The 20,945-nt window shown below is 49.3% G+C and overlaps 2 protein-coding genes across 6 annotated transcripts; both read left to right on the forward strand.

Annotated features, from left to right (window-relative positions):
• The first annotated feature begins 8 nt into the window (after positions 1–8).
• On the forward strand, positions 9–8,945 carry D2HGDH (D-2-hydroxyglutarate dehydrogenase). 3 transcript variants are annotated; one of them, XM_027703786.1, is made up of 9 exons: positions 9–528; positions 2,535–2,592; positions 3,545–3,684; positions 4,121–4,314; positions 5,457–5,625; positions 6,197–6,340; positions 6,771–6,913; positions 7,060–7,225; positions 8,454–8,945. In XM_027703786.1, exons 1-9 carry the CDS (start codon positions 279–281, stop codon positions 8,726–8,728), a joined length of 1,539 nt encoding a protein of 512 aa, XP_027559587.1. In that variant the 5' UTR covers positions 9–278; the 3' UTR covers positions 8,729–8,945. The 3 variants fall into 3 exon arrangements, with proteins under 3 accessions (XP_027559587.1, XP_027559586.1, XP_027559588.1); XM_027703785.1 differs by having other exon boundaries at positions 7,060–7,250; positions 8,454–8,863; XM_027703787.1 differs by lacking the exon at positions 3,545–3,684 and having other exon boundaries at positions 4,121–4,319; positions 7,060–7,250; positions 8,454–8,863.
• On the forward strand, positions 8,833–20,649 carry GAL3ST2 (galactose-3-O-sulfotransferase 2). 3 transcript variants are annotated; one of them, XM_027703792.1, is made up of 4 exons: positions 8,833–8,937; positions 18,520–18,606; positions 19,032–19,347; positions 19,433–20,649. In XM_027703792.1, exons 2-4 carry the CDS (start codon positions 18,590–18,592, stop codon positions 20,291–20,293), a joined length of 1,194 nt encoding a protein of 397 aa, XP_027559593.1. In that variant the 5' UTR covers positions 8,833–8,937; positions 18,520–18,589; the 3' UTR covers positions 20,294–20,649. The 3 variants fall into 3 exon arrangements, with proteins under 3 accessions (XP_027559593.1, XP_027559592.1, XP_027559594.1); XM_027703791.1 differs by lacking the exon at positions 8,833–8,937 and adding an exon at positions 14,873–14,994; XM_027703793.1 differs by lacking the exon at positions 8,833–8,937 and adding an exon at positions 15,006–17,470.
• The last annotated feature ends 296 nt before the right edge of the window (positions 20,650–20,945 follow it).

Genomic DNA, 20,945 nt, shown 5'->3' on the forward strand with positions numbered 1-20,945 from the left:
TGGCGGCTTGGAGGCCCGGCGCACCGCGCCTCCAAGCCACGGGAAAATCCTTGTCTTCTCCCGGTTTATCGGGATAATCCCGGGCCTCCCCGCCCGACCCGGGTTAATTTAACCCCAATGGGTGCGTGGCGCTGCGCTGTCTCAGCGGAAGAGACTCGCTGAGGCTCTAAACCAGCGGTGCGTCCCCCACACAGGGCCGCGTCCCCTCACGGCGAAGGTGGGGGGGGGGGAAGAAGGGGACGAGGTGACAAAGCCGCGGATTTCCAGGACGAGGGGCCATGGCTTCGCCGGCCCTGCGGGCTTTGCTGAGGGGCTGCCGCGGGAGGGTCTTGCGGCCCCGGGGGGCCCCGCCGGGCAGGGGTTCGGCTGAGGTGGTGGCGACGAGCGAGCGCTACGCGGTGCGGAGGCTGCCCTTCGCCCGGCTCGGTGACAGCGATGTGGCGTTCTTCGAGAGGGTGATGCCTGGCAGGGTGGTCACCGGCGAGGAGGTGAAGCCCTTTAACGTGGACTGGCTGAAGTCGGTGCGAGGTAAGGGAAGCCGGTTGGTAAAGCCTCCTCTCCTCCCCCCGATATAGTGTATGACATAAAGAGAGCAGGTACTTTAATGAGGCCGTAGGCTTAGAGGAATAAACACCACCCCAGACAGTGGTTCTATGATTTTATAATAAGGTCCATCCAATCCCAGATCTGTCCACCCCTGGTTCTGCCCCCTGACACATCCCTTCGGGAATTGGGCTTGGGGGCGTTTGGGACCCCTTCTTCCTCATCTTCATCTTCTTCAAAGCAAGTACAGTCCTTGGAGTTCCTCCAGAGTTCTGGGCTTGGAGGTCGCTCTGTCTGCACGATATCTCCTAGTCCAGGCCTAGAGTGAGATGTTCTTAAACAGGGATGTTTTTCTACAATTTTACCTTGAAAAGAAGACTAAACATGCTAATGGAATTTATAGGGATTTATAGAGATTGATTCTGAGCTGGGAGGGACCCCCAAGAATCATCCAGTCCAACCTCTGGCCCTGCACAGACACCCCAACAATCCCACCCTGTCCCTCAGAGCGTTGTCCAAACACTCATTGAGCTCTGGGAGCCTTGGTGCTGGGCCCACTGCCCTGGGGAGCCTGGTCAGTGCCCAACCACCCTCTAGGGGAAGAACCTTTCCCTGATACCCAACCTAAACCACCCCTGACAAAACTCCAGCAGTTCCCTCCGGTCCTGTCACTGGTCAGAGAGAGCAGATTCTGATCTAATCTCCTTTACCTTTACAGAGATCTGTGCTGCCCCTCCAAAATGAGTTTTTCTCATAAAAAACACTCCTTTAAGAATTACCTGATATCTGGTAAACTTTCAGGCTTTCATTAAAAAAAAAAAGTAAACCCTATAACTTACTAATTATTTTTTTCAGAAACAAATTGATTCGATTAACAGTTTTGACTCAGAGAAGAATCTGGAAGCTTTGGGGAGACTTGATTGCAGCTTTCCAGTACCTGAAAGGGGCTTATAAAAAGGAGGGAGAGGGACTTTTTATATGTGCCTGGAGTGACAGGACAAGAGAACCAGAGGGCAGGGTTAGATGAGATATTGGGAAGAAATTCTTCCTTGTGAGTGTGGGGAAGCCCTGGCACAGGTTGCCCAGAGAAGCTGTGGCTGCCCCATCCCTGGAAGTGTCCAAGGCCAGGTTGGATGGGGCTTGGAGCAACCTGGGATAGTGGAAGGTGTCCCTGCCCATGGCAGGGTGTGGAACGGGATGAGCTTTAAGGTCCCTTCCTACCCAAACCATTCTGTGATTCTAAATAAAGCACTGTGAATTTTCTGTTGATTCTGTCAAAGATTTCATGAGAATTTAAACCTTTTCCCATTGCCCCTACTGGCAACTAAGTCTACCTATCCATGCAAAGTTTTCACAGGGCTTTGAGGGAATGGCTGCTATTGAAATGTTTGTTTTAAAAGTGCTTAAAATGCCTCACAGTGGAGGAGGCACACTGTTATTTCCCACCTCATGCTTTCCCACCTGTGATAAATAAATGTGATTCGTGAAACAAATGGGTGATTACATGAAAATAAAACAAACGGATTGAAAAATTAATTACACCCCCATAAAGAAATAAAACAGACCCTTACAAAGTCAAGGGGCCCTAAACCTCCCTATTATCCTAAGAATAAAATATGGTCTTTTTAGGTGCCTGTTTGTCCAAGAATGCATGAATTATGACTGGTTGTAGAGATAATCACTTAGCTTTAGCTGTAAGAAAACCCATATATTAAATACTTAGCAAAAACCTGTAGAATGTATATGTATATGATATAATTAATATGCATGAAGTAGCTAAGATAAATACTAAGTGTACCCTGTAGTAGGTGTGCAGATTTGGGAAACTTGTCCCCGTTTCTGTCACCCAGCCGGCTGCTTGCTTTTACCATATAATAAACTCCTATTCAAAAACTTATAGAAACTCGAGACTTTGTTTATCACACCACCTGTTTCTTTCTGACCCCTGCAGAGCCACAGCTTGCCTTGAGAGTCCCTTGCTTTCATTGCAGGCTGCAGCCAGCTGGTGTTGAAGCCACAGACAACAGCAGAGGTGTCTCAGATTCTCAGGTAACTTGCACGTCTTCTGCTGGGCTTGTGCTGAGGAGACTCAGGCTTAGCCAGGGAGGACCTGGCAGGTGAAGGGAACTTGCAGGTGTTCAGACACCAGTTCCTTAAGTATTGAAGTTGCTGAGGCTGTTTTCTTCATGACTTTTCTGCTCTGATAAATGATTAAAATTAGCTGTTGTACAAGTACTCAGAGAGGAGCAGTTGTGTAGAAGGATTCAGGAGGGCCTGTTTGAAAAGGTAAAGAAGGTTAGATCAGAACTGGGCAGTTTGAGGATCTGTTTCATCCACGTCCCCTGGTTCACTGGATCACCATTTGGCTGAAGAGCTAAAGCTGCAGGAACCTGCTCCTGTTAGAACAGGAGTGTGGAACACAGGAAAGGCAGGCAGGACTTCTGAAGGAACTCTGGTGCTGTGGGGCTGGGAGCTCAGAGAGGATATGGTGGGTGTGCTTTGCAGGGGTGTGGCAGGTGGAGCAGCTGAGGCACAGGTTCACTTTTTATTGCCTACAGGGCATTCATTTCTCGGGGAGAGAAGGAGGGCAGTCATGTCTGAAACTACCGCCAGAGGCTGTCTGTCCGAGCCCACAGAGGCAGCCAAACTGTTAACTGAGACTGCTGCAGAAATAGCTGAGGTGTAAACAGTGAGCAGGGATGTCCAGGCAGATGTCGTGTGCCAGATGTGCAGGTGCACACAGGGCTAACCCCAGGTGTTCATTCCTTTGCTCGGTGCTGGGGTGAGTTCAGGCAGGAGCTGCACTTTCTCGCTTTGGCACTGAAAGTGTCCCTTTGTACCAACTTAATCTTTAATCTAAATTTAATCTAAATGCTGCTGAATTTTAAGGACCATTGAGCACTGTCATAACAGCAGACGTTCATGTAGAGGTGAAACACCTCTGATAGACTGGATTATGGCCTTAAAATGCATAAAATTTCAGGCAGCTTTCTTGTTCCAGGTACTGCTATGAGAGGAACCTGGCAGTGACCCCGCAGGGGGGTAACACGGGCCTCGTTGGGGGCAGCGTTCCCGTCTTTGATGAGATCATTCTCTCTACTGCTCTCATGAACCGGATCATCAGCTTTGACAAGGTGTCAGGTAAATATCACAGAGATGTGAGGCACAGGAATGAGCCCCAGGCCTCAAAACAAGCATTATCCTGGGAACAGATAACAGCAGGATCAGCCGGGTTCAGCCCAGCAGCATCATAAGGGGTGTCAGAGGTTTGTTTGGATTTGGAGAGTTAGGGATCAGGCTGGTGTGAGTCTTTCAGTTCAGAGAGAGAAGAGGTACACTTAATGTGATTGTGTTTTACCAGGCCAGAGTTGTGGGTGACCAGATGATGAGGTGATGGGAAAGCTCCCCGAGGGGTAGGACAATGCCCTGGAGCATGCACAGACTCCTTGTGCATTAAAACTTGAATGCCAGGAAGTTCTGGAGGAGGAGGTGGTTGCATCTGCTCTTACTGCTCCTGCCTCTTGGAGAGGCACCTTTTTCTCAGCCATCAGCTTGTAGCAGGGCATTTTTGTTCCAGGAATCCTTGTGTGCCAAGCTGGCTGTGTCTTGGAGAGACTCAGCGAGTACTTGGAGGAGCAGGGGTTTATCATGCCGCTCGACCTGGGAGCCAAAGGCAGTTGCCACATCGGGGGGAACGTGGCCACCAACGCCGGAGGCCTGCGGCTCTTGAGATACGGCTCACTGCGAGGGACGGTGCTGGGCCTGGAAGTGGTAAGGCGAGTAGCTGGCACTTCCCTTCTCTGTTTAATCCTCTGCTTCTTACTGCTTCCTGCTCCTCTGGCTATCCAGCACGCAGAAAAGTTCCTCTCCAGGCTTCTGCTGTTAACTTTTCCTCATTGGGCTCTTTTGAGAAGGGTCAGTGCGTGTCACATCTGTTACTGCTGCGGCAGCTTCCAGCTCCCACCTCTGTGCTTGCTGACAGAGGTGCTGTTGAGTGGTTTGCTAATCCAGAGGAGTGAAAAGAAGGTATCTCTATTGGGGGATCCCAGGTTACTTGCATGAGGTTGGTTCCTCTCAGCAGTCTGCTAAATCCAGGTCTCTGGAACACTCTGCTTAATCCATCCTGCAGCACTCTTTTCTAGTGGCTGCTCAGTTGGCTTTTAATAGAATCACAGGGTCACAGGTTGGTTTGAGTTGGAAGGGACCTTAAAGATCATCTTAAGGCTTAAAGCCCACCCCATAATAACTGCTTTGGGTTCATTTGGCTGCTGGCTTTGTCCTAGAGCCTTTGCTGTTCCTCAGCTGTTTCTGCCCTACAGGCCTGTGCCTCAATGTGTAAAGGCTGGGTTAGGCGTTCTGAAAGATTTCAGGGCTGGGGAGCAGAGCACTAATGGGAAATAAATTGGGCAGGGAACAAAAGTGTGGCTTGATTTTATTCTGTAGGCTTAGAAGGGAGAGTGTTTGTCTTTCAGGTCAGTCCCTCTAGTGTCAAAATAGCCCTTACTAATGTGCCTTGGTTGATACGCAACCTTGATTTCAGGCTCAAATGACTTTACCTTATTCTGCTTAACTGTTCACTGTTTCAAGTAGCATTTCTTGTTTCTGTCGAATACCTGGAGCTAGGGCTGCAGAGAATGGCTGGTCTTCTCCACCACTAGTAGGAAAAGCAGAGCAAACTGTATCTTCTGTTATTACTTGTCCTGCTGGAAGGAGAGAAGTATGAGGGAAATACCTACTCTATCCTACTCAGGTAGGATATAGAGGGGAGGAAGAGCTGGGAGTGGAGGAGCAGTGTGGGAATGGGCTGCAGCTGGTGTCCCCCTGCTCAAGGTGAGTGGCAGCTTGGTCACAGACAAGTTCATGACATCAGATTCCTACCTGGGAGCGCTGAGTGAGCCTCCTTGTTCCCACAGGTGCTGGCTGATGGCTCAGCTGTGGACTGCCTGGCCTCTCTGCGCAAAGATAACACGGGCTATGACTTGAAGCAGCTCTTCATTGGATCTGAGGGGACCTTGGGAGTTATCACTGCTGTCTCCATACTCTGTCCTCAGAAACCTAAGGCTGTAAACGTGGCATTCCTAGGTAGGAGCTGATATTAATGATTTCACACCTGAATTCAGAGGCTGGGAAGGGAATGGGGATGGAGAGGAGAAATCATTGCTCGGCCTGCTGAGCTGGACTGCCAGCACTGGCTGGTTCCTGGGAAATATTGTGGGGCTCTGTGCTGAAATACCTGTGCAGGTATTAAATATCTGCTGAAATAACTGCAAGGGCAGGTTGCTCTGTAAGGAAAGTAGGAGATTAGGGTGAAGTTGCAGGTAGGACATTCCCCTCATAGACGAAGACCTGGTCTGACAGTATCCAAAAGAGGTGAGCAGGGCAAGTCTGTGACAGTAGGCAGAGGCAGCCACCATCCAAGGGCCACCAGGTGACAAGTTGGTGACAAGGCAAGGCTGGGAAGTCAAGTCTGCAGGGTCTGGATCAGCAGAGTACAGGGCCAAGCACAGCTGCTTAGAAGCTGCTTCTGAGTGTTCCTCAGCAGGGACAGAGTTATTTGTGGGGAGCCTTCTGAACCTTTTTTGTCAGAAACCTCCAAAGGGTTTTTGGGGGGGTCTGTTTTTGTTCCTGATTGCTCTCTGTGTTCTGTCTGAAGGCTGTCAGAGTTTCGCTAAGGTTCTGGAAACATTCACAACCTGCAGAGCCATGCTGGGTGAGATCCTGTCTGCTTATGAATTCATGGATGAGAAGTGCATGGAATTGGTTGAGAGACATCTCAAGCTGTCCAGCCCAGTGAGAGGTACCAGTGACATTCATGCTGTAGAAAGAGGCATTGTACTACTTGGGGATTTTTGGCCTAGTTTTAAACACTTCTTAAGAAGTTGACTCAATGGCTTTTGAAAAGTCAGTGAGAGTGTCGGCATCCCTCATAATTTTTGTACCCAGTATTCCATTCCAAACACCTTTTATCTTTAAAGATAAGACTTTTTACTTCTACTTGTTCCCACAAAACTGACAGTTTTCTGAAAAGTGCTGACTAAACAAAGGATAGAGCATGTCAGTGAAGTGCCCTACAGATAAAAGATTGCCTCTTGAGCCCCTCTTCTGCCTGGCACCAGGGAGTCTGGGCACATAACATATGCCAAGCTTGGGAGAAGCTCCAAAACCTGCCCTAAATTCCTGTGTTTTATCCCAGGGCATCTGCTTACTCTGGTGTCCCTCACTTTCAGGCAGCCCTTTTTATGTTCTAATTGAAACTTCGGGCTCCAACTCAACCCACGATGAAGAAAAATTGAACAACTTCCTAGAACAGGCCACGGCTTCTGGTTTGGTCACCGATGGAACTGTGGCAACGGACGATAAGAAAATAAAGGCAAGTCAGTGTTTCCTCTTCCACAAATCTCTTCAGGCTGGATTTGTATTTTTCACAGGGAAATGTTCAGGCTGATGTTTGGTATAAGCAGGGAACCCAAGAAGCCACTTGGTTTATTGGTGTTTCTGTGATGTTTGGTTGCTCAGACGCTGTGGAGCCTGCGGGAGAGGATCACAGAGGCCCTCACTCACGAGGGTTACGTGTACAAGTACGACATCTCTCTGCCTGTGGGAAAGCTCTATGACCTCGTGACTGACATGAGGGCTCGGCTGGGCCAGAGTGCCAAGAGCGTGGTGGGCTACGGCCACTTGGGTACGTGGGGATGCTGGGAAAGGAGGTGATTGCCCTTCTGTGCTCCAGGCTTAGCTGTGCAGCTTCCTATTAGTGTTAAAGTTTGGGTTTAGATTAGTGTTCTAGATTAGTGAGAGGCATAAACTGAGGGCTGTCAGAAGAGGAGGGTGCATCAGGATCTTTGTGTTTGAATTTCATTGCTTTCAGACTGTGTTCCATAAGTTAATGGCAGGTTGCTGGCCTGCCAGCCAGGGACCTGGTCATTTATATCTTCTTTCTCTGTACTTTTTATTTAAATATTTAACTTGATCAATTGGACCATCAATTTGGTTAATGCGCTTAGACATATTTGACAGATAAACTCTTTTTTGTCTAAAGTGATTAGTCCTACTGGAAATGAATTGTTTGTGAGCCATTAACCTTCCAACAGAGAGTATAAAGATACTGCAGAGAAAGGCTGATACATTTGTCATCATGCTGGGAAACTAATCTGATTTTACAAGCAGGTAAATTGGTCGCTTAGCAGAGCTGTTCTGTTGTACAAAAAAATAGGGAACACTCTTGAACACACTTGATTAGGGATGATTTGAAAGACACGTTGCATAACAAAGGCTCCCTGTGGTAGTTCTTGGTATTGAGGATTAAGCTGTGTGCAGTGAGGGTTTGCGGGGTTGCAGGAAGAGGATCTGAAGGGAGGAGGATGAGTAAATTTTGTTTATCTTTCTGTGTTTTGTCTTCAGAGTACCCAGCAGCTCTGTGCTTAATCAAATACCATCACACAGTGGCAAAAGGAGAAACTGTTCTGCTTTCTTTGTTTCTGTTGACACAATGCCAAAGCGCATTTAGAGCACTGCACAAGCATAATAGGGAGAGAAAAAGTGATGAAGGGCCATGTTAAAATCTAATGATCATTTTGAAATGCTCTTGGGGAAGTCTTTGACACGGCATCACAGTGGTGGCACAGTAAATGATGCAGCACAGTGGGAATTTTAAAATCACAAAAGTCGGAGTTTGAAAGTAGCATAACTCAAATATTGCACTGGAAGCACGGAAAAACAAAGATCCTATTTGAATTACTTGTGCACAGAGAGGCTGACGTTTTGTGGGACAGTGAGCTTGTCCTTTTTATACAGTTTGCAGACTAACAGAGGCCCCATTGTTTGAGTGCGTGGAGGAGCCAGGAATGAGTATCCATTGCAGGGCCACCAAGTTTTTCTTCCAGACCCAACTCTGCGATGTTTTCTTCCAGGAGACGGGAACTTGCACTTGAACATCACGGCGGAGTCCTACAGCCATTCCCTGCTGGATGCCATCGAGCCCTTCGTGTACGAGTGGACTGCGAGGTGCAGTGGGAGCATCAGCGCAGAGCACGGGCTGGGCTTCAAGAAGAAGCAGTTCATTCAGTACAGCAAACCCCGCGAGGCAGTGGCGCTCATGCAGCGCTTCAAAGCCATGCTGGACCCCAAAGGGATCCTCAACCCCTACAAGACTCTGCCCTCGGCTCCTGAGAGCAGCACACGCTGAGGGACCAGCGGAGGGTGGCCCGGTACCTGCACTTTAGCCATAAACACACTGGTGCATCAGTAAGCACGTGGAGTGCTCCGTGTTTGATTTATTTATTGGGATGGAACAAGTAAAGGATCATGGTTGCTCTTTTCAGGGGTGCCTGCTCTTGCTGAAGGACACACTACTGTGCTTCCTGTTTAATCTGAACACTGAAACCAAAAATGCAGGTACTGTGTCTGGATATCCCAGCTCTCTGCATTTGCTCTGATTTTTCAGTGACACCAACCAGAGGAGGCATTTTCTCACTTGGGGTGTGCAAGTGAAGCATCAGAGACACAGCAGAACCTGTGGATGCAAATCTTCCAAGTGAAGATGTTGCTCTTCCTAGCTTGTTTTACATAATACACTTATCCCAAAGCCCACAACAGCATCAGGTTATGGCCTCTGTAGTGATGCCAACTCCAGGCTGTCCTAAATAGGCATCAGTGTTGTCCCACGTACAGGTTTGCAGTCCTGGAAAGACTGGCCAGAGAAGTGAGGGTGCCTGGAGACCCAGCTTCTGGGGTTTATCAGCTGGAGGGGAAATGTCAGCAGCCAGGCTGAGGGAGGGGACCCCTGGACATCTGTCTGGCTGGGGCAGGCTGTAGGCATGCCAATATTTTCTTGCTTCCTTGACTTCCAATCTGTCCTTGACAGCAAGTCATGTTTTCTCTCACAGAGAGATATAAAATTAATGAGGCTGGATAGAGATAATAACAGTGACGTTATAATCACCCAGAGGGATAATCCAAAAGGGTGGGGCTTGGAGCAGCCTGGTCTAATGGAAGGTGTCCCTGCCCATGGCAGGGTGGTGGAACAAGATAAGCTTTAAGTTCCTTCCAATCCAAAGTATCCTGGGATTCCAAGATGGAAGTTCTGCAGACTCTGGAGGAACAACAGAGGGATCTGGATAGATGGACCATCGGGTAGTTGTCAGTGGCATGAAATTTAACAAGTCCAAGTGCCAGATTTTGTGCCCAAGACCAAGTGACACTGAGCACAAGTATAAACTGGGAGAGGAACGGCTGGGAAGCAGCCCTGCAGAAAGGATCTGGGGATGCTGGTTGGCAGCAGCTTGGTAAGAACCAGTGGTAGCCAGGAGGGCAAAAGGCATCCTGGAGGCATCTTACGTTGCACAGCCAGCAGGGCAGGAGAGGGGATGGTCCCACTGTGCTCAGCACTAGTGTGGCCTCACCTGGAGCCCTGTGTGCCAGGGTGGGCCCCATCATTAAAGATGATGTGAAGGTACTGGAATGTGTCCAGAGAAGGAAAACCATGCTGGTGCCAGGGCTGGAAGACATGTCCTGGGAGGAGGCTGAGGGCTCTGGGTTTGTCTGGTTTGGAGAGAAGGAGGCTGAGGGGCGACCTCATCACTCTCTGCAGCCTCCTGAGGAGGGGACGTGGAGAGGGAGGTGCTGATCTGATGGGAATGGCTCAAAGCTGTGCCAGGGGACGTTCAGACTGGACATTACAGAGCGAATAACCAAATACTGCAACAGGCTTCCTGGAGAGGTGGTTGATGCCCCCAGACTGTCAGTGTTCCAGAGGCATCTGGACAATGCTGTAACTTTAGGACAGCCCTGAACTGGTCAGGCAGTTGGACCAGATGATTGTTGTAGGTCCCTTCCAACTGGACTGTTCTATTCTAATGTGGTTGGTTTTGTTGGTTTGGGGTTTTGGTTTTATTTGCTACAGTCTGTTTTGAAATAACAGAAGAGATCGTAATTTATGGTTTGTTGTACAAAACCACATTGTCACCCTTCCGCTACAGATGGCAGTGAGTCATCTGGTCTACTTGGTGCTTGCTTGTGATATCCGCATTTACCAATACATGTCACTCTTAATCCAGGCTCTGTTGTATCCAAACAAAGGTGATGATTGGGAAGAGCCTAGGGATTTGCCAAAGGTAAATAACCTGACCACCTTCTACAACAAAATGACACTTTCTGTCAACATGGGTGCGGTGAATTAATCCAAGCAGAGACAGATGTCCAGGCAGCTCTATCTCATAACTTTATTACCCCATATATACATTTTTTACCCCATGTATATAGAGGATATCAAGGCAAACCGGATGTTTCTTATTGCCACCCGTGCCCATGCAACTGCTTTCATTCACAAAGAACAGTCATGCCTCGAGGGGCTTTCCAGCTTGACCTTGTGATTCTTTTCACACACACTAGTTTTAGCTCTGGCTAGCTTAGGACCACAATAATTTTGCTTTAGTGTTTTCTTCTTCTTCTTTTATCATCCAGGTGGATGGTGGTGTCTGTCTAGCTGCCCCTACATGTGGGGAAAGCAGTGGGTGTCAGCAAAGCCTTTGATGCTCTTTCCCATAGTCTTGTCCAGGGTGGGCAGGGGTTTGAGCGGCCTGGTCTGATGGAAAGTGTCCCGTTGCCCATGGCAGGGGGGTCGGAACGAGGCGAACTTCCAACTCAAACCATCCTATGATTCTGTGATTCTCCTGGACAAGCTGGCAAGGCTCAGAGCAGCTGCCTGGGCTGTGGGACAGGTCGGAAGTTGGCTGTGCTCAAAGGGTGCTCATTGGTGGTTTTTACTCCCATGTACTGGTTTGGGAGGCCTTACTGGATGCCATGAGGGTAGGACACAGTAACTGTATTCTCTGCTAGCTGCTTTTCAGTGATTTTGGTTCTTTGCAGACCAGTGACATAAATGTTCCATCCAGAGCCTTTTCCTTGGAAGAGGAATCATCCTAGGGAGTCAGTTTTCTTCTGTTTTAGCCCAGAACACAATCTCTACAACGCTGGGAGCTGTTGGATTGCATTAAGGATGCTGGCTTATGCTCAGCACTGTGTTGCAAACACCCTTCCCGATACAATTCCAAGATCACACCTCTCTCAGCTTGGCCACATGGATGCTTTTGACAGGAATATCTTTGTGTGTTATGTGGCCTGCCAGTATCTAGTCCTGCCCTCCCGTCTTGTCCCTTCAGCTCTTTCTCTCTGCTATGGCACATCCCCACCTCTCCATTCCTCAGGACCAGTTAGAGAGGAGCTGATCGACCTCTTCTTGGGTGAAGCAGAGTGAACAATGCTGTCATTAGCAAAAAGGAAGAATTTCTCCACAGAAAGAGTTAGACATCAGAAGGGGTTGCCCAGGGAGGTGGTGGAGCCCCCATCCCTGGAGGTGTCCAAGGAATGGCAAGGAATGAGCACTCAGTGCTCAGGTCTGGTTGACAAGGTGGGCACCGGGCACAGGTTGGACTCGATGATCTTGGAAGTCTTTTCCAACCTAAATGAATCCTGTGGTTCTGTGAAGGAGAAGACAGCCCATGGAACACAGTCAGCCTGTGCTGCTTGGATGTGGGGTGATGCAAAAATATGAAAAGTCTATGATGTTTTTGAGGGAAAAATATGCAGGATTTGCTTTCTGCCAGGAGAAGCTGATGCAGCTCGTTCTTTCCAAATCAGACTGTTTATATTCTCTGCCTTTTTCCTACACCATTCTTTCTCTTTTTTCCCCCCAAACTACTGACCATCACTGTTTAAAATACAGGCCTTCCACGTGAAAGGCTCTTTTTGGGAAGCAGAACTTTCCATACTCCTGCTTTTCAGCTACATATGGAGAGAGTGCTCGGGAGGGAGTCAAGGCTGACACACAACCTAGTGCTGTGGCCAGGGAAGTTCTGGCACAGCTCCACTTAACCATCTTCCATGCACATGAGGATCCTAAAGCTCCATGTAAGTTTTACTGTTTCACTAAACCATAAAGCAATTCCCTGAGGGAATAGAAGGGAGGAATTATTGTAGGGTTATTTTACAGGAGCTTTCCTAGACCTTAAACACCAGCATTACTCTCCTGTTCCATGTTCTCAATGATGTTTTCAAATAGTGGTGCACTGTTGTACAGGGGGGAGAGACAGGGTGGGGACATATGTGTGTATTTTTATGAAGAATCATTGTGGCAGGGACTTCTTGTCCAAAATTCTATATTTTTCTGGGACAGACTTGAATGTTAGGATGATGTGGATTCTCCACACTTTGGAGCAGTGGTCTTCTGGCACAGTGAGGAAGCACTTGGCACTCTGTACTGCTTTTGCCTCTCTATGTACTGTTTTTTGGCTGGGATACTGTTAATTTTCTTCACAGTGGCTGGTCTGGGGCTCTGTTTAGAGCAGCGATGGAAGCACTGGGATGTTGTAGCTGTTGCTGAGTGGTGCTTGCACAGTGTGAAGGCTTTTTCTGCTCCTCACCCTGCCCCACCTGTGAGGGGCTGGGGTGTGCAAGGAGCTGGGAGGGGCCACGGCTGACCCCGCCTGAGCACCGGGATATCCCACGTGTAGGGCACCACACGTGTAGGATGCCACGCTCAGCAATAAAAACTGGGGAAGGAGGAGGAAGGAGGGCATTCCCAAGTCACCTTTACACGTGATGGAGCCCAGCTCTCCCAGAAGAGGAAGCTTTGCTTCCCTTTATCGCAACCCATGAGTTTTTGCACTTTCACCCCATCCCGCTGTGGGGGTACGAGTGAGCGGCTGCACGGGGCTGAGCCCCCCCAGGGACTGCCCCCCAACATGGAGCAGAGCCAATCTGGAGCTGTGAATCCAGTGCCCCAGCTCACTAATCCTGCATCAGCTGGCTGACCTTCACTGCCCTGGTCTTTGAGCAGCCCACTCCCATACGAAATCAAATATTCCTACCTGGCATCGGTTTGGTTTTTTTTGGCATAACCAAGCCTAATGATTCATGTGCAACAGCCCAGGAGAGAGCAATGAATCAATTGTAAAAGTGCAAAAAATGGGCTTTTGTGATCCATGGGCTCTACCAGCTCCCGAGTGAGAAGCGGCACAGCTGACGTGTGTAACGTAACAGGAGAAAGAGGTCAATGAAATGTGCCCCCCTTGCCAGCAGCAGCAGGTGCTGTGCCAAGAGTAACCCTAGAAATTCTCTGTAAAAGAGCACATTGACTCATGTTCTAGCAAGAAACTCAAGGAAAGCAACCCTACACCTTGCTAATCTCTGATCTTGGTAAGCACTGGGGTTGGGGCTGGCCTGGGGAAGCTGTGATTTAAAAGGAAATGCTGCGTATTTGGGCACTCTGAAGACAGAGCACCATGGGTGAAGGAGTTCTGAGGACTTGGCTGTTGGTGGGACAGATTGGGACACAGCATACGAGGTTTGGAAAGGTAACACTGTGGGTGGGGAGGGAAAGGGGACCACCAGGAGATGCATGGAACATGGCATGGCCATAAAAGACAAAAAGCAACAACTTAATCCCCCCTGATCCAGGCTGGGAGATGTGGCTACACTCCTGCCCAAATGAGGAGAGCATTGGCTTCATCTCTGCGTGGGGAAGAGGGAGATGACCCCACTTCCAGACCTGCAGGACAAATCCTGCTCTCACCAGGGCAATTTGCAACTGTCAAACCCACTTCGTCTGGTGCTGGTGTACAGCAGCCTTGGTGGAATTTTAAATTCCTGCATAATGCAGGTTATAATGGTTGTTAACACCAAGAAGTAATTTTGCAAACAAAACATAAAATAAGGCCCGATTATGGGCAAGAGCTCTCCCCCCACCAAGGCCTGGATGCAGCCAAGTGCCTAAGCCCTTAACCTTCAGCTACAATAATTCCATTTTTACCAAAAAGTGGGAAGTCTAAATGTTTTAAGAGGAATTTTCAGTAGGTGAGCACCATTCCTGTTTTGCTCATGTCCCTAATTTTCTCTTACTGAATGTGTCTGGCAGGGAATTACAGTCCCAACCCACTGTGCAAGAAGCAGAGGAAAGGGACAGCAGGCACTGACTGTGGCCCCAGGCAATGTGACATTCAGGGTCACAGAGGGACCAGTGCCCTCCACCAGCCCCACAGCACCAGCACCCTGCCTGGATCCTGTTGTGAGCCCCCCTCACCTCCCTCCTGCAGCCAGGAGAGAGGGTGGTCCCCACTAAGGTGTCCCTGCCAAACCTTTCCTTCCCTGCAAAGCTGTTGCAATTGCTGGGGGCATTTTTTTATACCTGGGGCAGCTTTTTATACGTCTGTTTATATCCTGCCACACCAGCGCTTTCCATGGCTTATTAATTAACTCCCACCCACTCTGGGGAACACCTAGCCACTCCCTGTGTCCTCACCTTTATCCTGCCTTTGTCCTCACCTACCCATTTATGCTAGAAAAAGGTGCGTGGCCACTAAGAGACAGAGGAGATGAAAAGGGTACTGGAATCAATTTGCAAATGAGACATTTCCCAGCTCGAAGCAGCATGAAAAGCCCTGGGTGCACTCCAAGGTAAGGGCAGAGGGAGCCGAGTGCTTGGGGTGCCGAAATAAAACTCGCTTTGCGGGAAGTTCTGATTCAGGTAATCCCTGGAAGTTGTTAATAACCTATAGACTTAGTTCCAGTTTGCTCCAGTGTAGGGATTAATTTTGCCATGAATATTTCTTTCCGGTGTTCCAGGTCTTTTAATTTGAAAGAACCTTGTGAAGTTGACGCAGAGGTCTGTTATTTTCTGCTTAAGCCAAAGCAACAAGGAGGTTGCCCCAAGCCTTAAAGCATCTGTAGCGGCACCTCCAAGAGAGGTAGTTTTCCATGTTTTCTTCAGAGCTGGGAGATGGCACAGCACAGGTTGGAAAGGCAAGTGGAGCCTCCGGCGGCAGCCCTGCCGAGTGCTCCGCAAGTTTTTTGGCTTCTTAGAAGAATTGTGTATTTTCACAGTCAGCTCCCAAGTGCTTCCTCCAAGGGCTCCCAGGCTGGTTGCGTGTCACGGATGCTTAGGTAACCTCAGCGCGATGTTCGAGTTGGGGCTTTCTCTCTTGAGCTTTGCTTTGCCAGATCTTAGAGGTCTTTTCCAGCCTAAATGATTCCATGATTCTGTTCAGGTCAGAGACTTGCAGTGTTGTGACAAAGGGTGGGGTGTATGCCACTAAGGGAACAGTCTTTAAGGCTCTCACAGAGGTGTGCCAGGGTGGTGGGAGCCTAACAGGGGGTGAAACCCCAGTGCAGGTTTGCAGGACATAGAATCATAGAATATCCTGAGCTGGAAGGAACCCACAGGGATCATCGAGTCCACCTACTGGCCCTGCAGAGGATAACCCAAAAAATCACACCATGTGCCTGAGAGCACTGTCCGAAATCTTGATATTCTCATAACTTCCATGAGGTGTATTTGAAGCATATAGAGCCTGAAATGTAATCATTGTTCTCTGCAGACTTTCAAGGAGTTGTCATGTCTTACTCACTTGTCACTGGAAGCAAGGTGTGGTAGCAAATCCCACACTGGTCCTGTGCTGTTTTCTGGCAGAGCAGTGGCACTGTGTTTAAAACAGGATGTGTATGCTCTGGGTAAAGGTCCTACACAGTTTCTATCAGTAAAAACTCTGAATCATTTCAAGAGCTCACTTGTTTACAAGCACAAGGTCTGCAGGAATGTTGGAGATTTGTCATAAGAGGAGGGAAAGGTCCCATCGGTTTGGTCCATGAGAGGTTTATTCCCACTCGGTGTGTGGGACTGTCATGCTGCAGCCAGTGGCAGCCCCTGTGAGTGCAGCTGTGGGTGGGCAAGCCCAGGGGGTGATGGGGACAGGACCCCCTGTGGTGGTCAGGACCCGGCTGCACGAGTGCACTGACCAGCACCCCACATACCTGCAGCCCCTCCTCTCATCCCCCTCTCTCTGTTTTCCCACACTCCTCCCTGGGGATCACCTCGATCCCTGCCTTTGGCCCTTCCCCTGGACACCTCCATTGCATGCCTTTGCTGGGCTGAGGGGCAGCAGAGTCCCCTCCATGTCCCCACTCCCTGCTCATTCCCTAAGATGGAAGGCAGATATCTTTCCATCCATTCATCCCTCCCTCCATGCCGGGCAGAGGAACAAGCACTGTGCCATGAGAATGCATCATTTGTCATCCCCGGGACAAGAAGCCTGTTATTTCTGTGCATTCTGGCACCCCCATGGACCACGTCCCACAGAAATCAGTCACTCTTGCTCCTTAAAACTGCCGTGGTTTTGGCCTAGATAATTTGGACCTTTATCCCCACTGTGTCTCCAGATGCAGAATCCAGCTGTTGTTTGGTTTTGGGCACATGCTGACAAAACATGCTAGGAGCATTCAGTTAGGCTGGAGATAAGCTCACTGTGCTGGACGTGTCTGGAGATTTGGAGGCGGGAAGGCACTTTGTAATCCTTTATTTAAGTAAATAATTATTAAAATATCGTGGGATTCCTTAAGGTGATTGGATGCAGAGGTCTGCAGAGTCTGTCTTCTTGCAGCAGGAGGGGCTGCTAGTCCTTCTAGAGCATATTGTGAGCCTGACCTGCCTTCAGGATGATTGTGGGTGTGTGCGATTTGTTTGCCCCATAAAACATCAGTCAGAGTCCGTTCTGGGGACACCACCCAAACAAATAAATGGACTGTTATGGCCTAATTGCACCTAAGAAAAGGTGCAAAAGGAGGACACTGCCAGATCAGCTCAGGAAGGACCTCCAGGCAGGCAGGGTGGTGGAAAACTATTGCACCAGCAACATCTTTCAGTTTAAACGAAAGACCAAGAAGATTGGCAGGGGCTGCACGTGGCTGATGTGAGCCTGCCTGCTGCCTGTGGGCCCCTCTGCCTTCCTTCTCCCATCCCATCTCCAAGGATAGGGGATTGTCCCACTCCTGCCCCCCAAACCTGGGACCAAAACTGAGGAAATCCTGATGAAATCTTGCCTGCAGCAATGTCTTGAAACTATTCCTGCAGAAGCTGTGCTGTAAATTCCTGTCAGAGGTTGGTACCAGCTGTGGCTGAGGGCGTTCTCTGGCTTTGGGAAGGGCTCTTGGAGAAAGGTTTGGAGCCTTGCTTGCTCCCTTAGGAGAGTGGGAACCAAGAGTGCAACCATACCATGCTGTAAATTGGGATTATATCTTCCCAAAACAACTTAAAGCCAGAGCCATATCTAGTGCATTTTGGGAATGGTGGCTGAAAACATGGAATTCACAATGAGTTAAAACATCAGAGAAGTCAGATCAAGCTTGGTGATGAAAAATTCCTTTTTGTTGGGCGTCACACCTTCAAAAGATCCTCTCTGTGTCCCAGCAGGACACTGGTGATGATCGTGGTATCACAGGATGGTTTTGGTTGGAAGGGACCTTAAAGACCCCCTGGACTCATTCCAACCCCCTGCCACAGGCAAGGACTCTTTGATACGTGGTGGTTGCCTAATTAGTGCTGGAAAAGATTCTCCCCCTCATCGTTACCCAGCCCCTCCATTTCAAAGTGGGGTGTAATTAATCATTACAAACCAAACCTTGTTTGGTTATTAATTGATTTTCTGACTTGAAAAATCTCAGTTATATTGAAAAAAACTCCTCCATTTAGTGTTTCTTTGTGTTCCCCATCTTCTGGAGTGATGCGATTACAGGAGCTGCTTGGGTTTCTCACCGGGAAAGTCTTTATAGCCCTACAAAGGGCTCGTTTTCTAGTGAATAATCTGGGAGTTTGAATAGTGAATAAGCTCTAAAGCCCCAGAAAAGCAAAACAAAAGGCAGCAGAGCAGAGTGGAAGGCTGTTGGAAAAGCTTAGGCTCTGCGTGAAGCACACTGTGTCTTGCCAAAGGTGAAAATTAGGAGAATAATAGTGAAAATGCAATTTCTCACTGTCTTGTCTCTAACACCAGAGCTGCTGACACAGCTGGGGGTGCCAAAGGTGGCTGCCACCACTGAGACCTAAAACTGTGCTCCCAGGGATTAAAATTCCCAAGGGCAAGATGCAAAGTTTGGTGATTCAGGGAAGGACAATCAGATAAAAATCCACTGAAACTCTTCTTCTTTTTCCAGGCATATCAGATATCTCATCATCTTCAGCCTTTTGCTGGGACTCATCTTCCTGTCAGGATTCTTCCATAGGATGGATAAGGATTATAGGTAAGTGAAGCAGAAGCAAGGCTGCATGGCTTTGTGTGCCCAGGCAGCCAGGACCCAACTGTGACACCTGATTCAGCTCTCATGAGGCTTAGGCTAATACTGGAAGGGCAGTGTCCCCAAAATAAGTGCTAGGTCCATGTAGGGGTGGGTAAGGAATCAAATTAGCCAAAATGCAGGTCTTCAGGGTAAAATCAGCTGGATAGGGAATGAAAAAGGGATTGAGCTGAAGCCTTTGGGTAAGGAAGAAATGGGAGAGAGAGAAAACTCTTGACATCTACTCTGGAGGGATGGGGCTGGTTTGGGTGCAGCCTTGCACCAGCTGGAGGTGTGGTGTTGGAGGAGCCCCTGGGTTTGGCTGTGCAAGGTCTCAGGGATGGGGAGCAGCACCGCAGAGGCCGCTTGCCCCATCTGTCACCTTCCTACAGAGTCTTCAACAGCCTCGGGGACCAAGCTGTTGCCTTCCTGCAGAATCTCAAACAGCCACTGCCGACCACTCCCACGTCGTGCCATGCCAAGACAAACGTCATGTTCCTCAAGACCCACAAGACAGCCAGCAGCACCGTGCTCAACATCATGTTTAGGTTTGCAGAGAAGTACAACCTCACCGTCGCCCTCCCTGCTGGCCAGCTCTTCCACCTCGGCTACCCGAGGACTTTCATGGCCCACTTTGTGGAGGATTTTGAAGCCATAGGCCAAAACTACAACATCATGTGCAACCACATGCGGTTTAACCCCTCGGAGGTAAGAGAGAGCCACAACACCTGCGGAGAAACCTGGTTGGGACAGCAGTGCCTCCGGAATAACCTCTTCTTCCTCCCACAAATAGGTGCAAAAGGTGATGGCACCCAACACCTTCTACTTCTCCATCCTGAGGAACCCCATTCCTCTGCTGGAGTCTTCCTACATCTACTACAAGAACGCTGTCCCTGCCTTCTGGAACTCCAAGGATGTGAACGAGTACCTGGCGTCACCCACGAGGTATTACCACCCAAAGCATTACGGGCAGAACATCTACGCCAGGAATATTATGTGGTTTGACTTTGGCTACGACAACAACGCAGAGGATAACACAAACTACACCCAGGCCATCCTCGAGGAGATCGAGCAGAACTTCCACCTCATCCTTATAGCAGACTACTTTGATGAGTCCATGATCCTCTTGAAGCACACTTTGTGCTGGGATCTGGATGACGTGATTTACTTCAAGCTCAATTCCAGAAGTCAGGACACTGTCCAGACTTTGACTCCGGAAAGTGAGGAGCGGATAAAAGCATGGTGCTCGCTGGACTGGAAGCTCTACCTGCACTTCAACCAGAGCTTCTGGAGGAGAATTGAGGAGACCATAGGGCTGGAGGTGCTGGAGAAGGAGGTGGATCACCTGCGAACCAGACAGAAGGAGCTCATGGAGACCTGTCTCTTGGAGCAGGAGCCAGTGGGGAAGGAACACATCAGGAACAAAGCTCTCCAGCCTTTCCAGTCAGGGGCTGCAAATATCCTGGGGTACAACCTCAAACAGGACTTGGACAACAGGACTCTGAGAACCTGCCAGCAAATGGTCATTCCAGAGCTCCAGTACACGTCCTACCTTTACAAGGTCCAACACCCGCAAAGGAAGGGGAAGCCGCTGGGATTGCCATTGCCATGGACCAGTCTCCAGAAGAGGATGCAGCTCTCAAATACCAACTAGGACACATTACAACCCACTGTGGCTTCCCACTGCTTTGCATCACCCCATGTCTGGCATGTGACTGACCCACACAAGACAGGACTCTTGTGCATGAAGGGGAGGCAGTGGGGGCTTTGTTCAGGGTCACCAAGTTGGTGGTTGGTCCCTTTTTGGGGACCTTGAGCCAAAGGCTCTGCGTTGGTCAGATCCTGCGTGATCTTTCCTGCCTGTTCCCAGCTGGGGAGTGCTGGGCAGGCTGCAGCTGGCATAGACATTCCAGCTTCTTAATCATTAATCACAGGTGTGATCATTTGCCTGCTTTAATTTCATTTGATATCCATGACTACATCCAATCTGGTCACAGCTCACTGGAGCAAGTCCTGATTTTTTGGGTTTAGGGGAGGGGGAGGGAGACAAGGAGAGCGCAATGAGGGGATGCAGCTCTCAAAGGAGAAGGAGACGTGTTGGATGTCCCATCCAGCAGCATCCATGTTCAACAAGGAGTAACCACCATGCCCTGCGGGGGCTGCCTTTGGGATGGGAGTCCCAAGCATCTGTCCCAAAGCCAGGCGTGCTGACTGGCTGCCTTTCTCCGTGGCATGTGAGGTGTTCCTTTCACCTGTGCCACGAGGTGTGGCAGCCTCTGCCCCACATGGGACACCTTGGTGCTCCT

The sequence above is a fragment of the Neopelma chrysocephalum genome, unplaced genomic scaffold (genome assembly GCF_003984885.1).
Source record: "Neopelma chrysocephalum unplaced genomic scaffold, ASM398488v2 Primary Assembly neopelma1_252, whole genome shotgun sequence".
Taxonomy (NCBI): domain Eukaryota; kingdom Metazoa; phylum Chordata; class Aves; order Passeriformes; family Pipridae; genus Neopelma; species Neopelma chrysocephalum.

What these genes read in the sequence shown, in the direction of transcription:
- D2HGDH (XM_027703785.1), top strand. Translation starts at nt 279, where the DNA reads ATGGCTTCGCCGGCCCTGCGGGCTTTGCTGAGGGGCTGCCGCGGGAGG. An exon ending in GAGGTGTCTCAGATTCTCAG is followed by an intron (nt 2,593 to 3,544) that starts GTAACTTGCACG and finishes TTCTTGTTCCAG; the next exon opens with GTACTGCTATGAGAGGAACC. An exon ending in CGGACGATAAGAAAATAAAG is followed by an intron (nt 6,914 to 7,059) that starts GCAAGTCAGTGT and finishes TTGGTTGCTCAG; the next exon opens with ACGCTGTGGAGCCTGCGGGA.
- GAL3ST2 (XM_027703791.1), top strand. Translation starts at nt 14,873, where the DNA reads ATGCTAGAAAAAGGTGCGTGGCCACTAAGAGACAGAGGAGATGAAAAG. An exon ending in AGGATGGATAAGGATTATAG is followed by an intron (nt 18,607 to 19,031) that starts GTAAGTGAAGCA and finishes ACCTTCCTACAG; the next exon opens with AGTCTTCAACAGCCTCGGGG. An exon ending in TGCGGTTTAACCCCTCGGAG is followed by an intron (nt 19,348 to 19,432) that starts GTAAGAGAGAGC and finishes TCCCACAAATAG; the next exon opens with GTGCAAAAGGTGATGGCACC.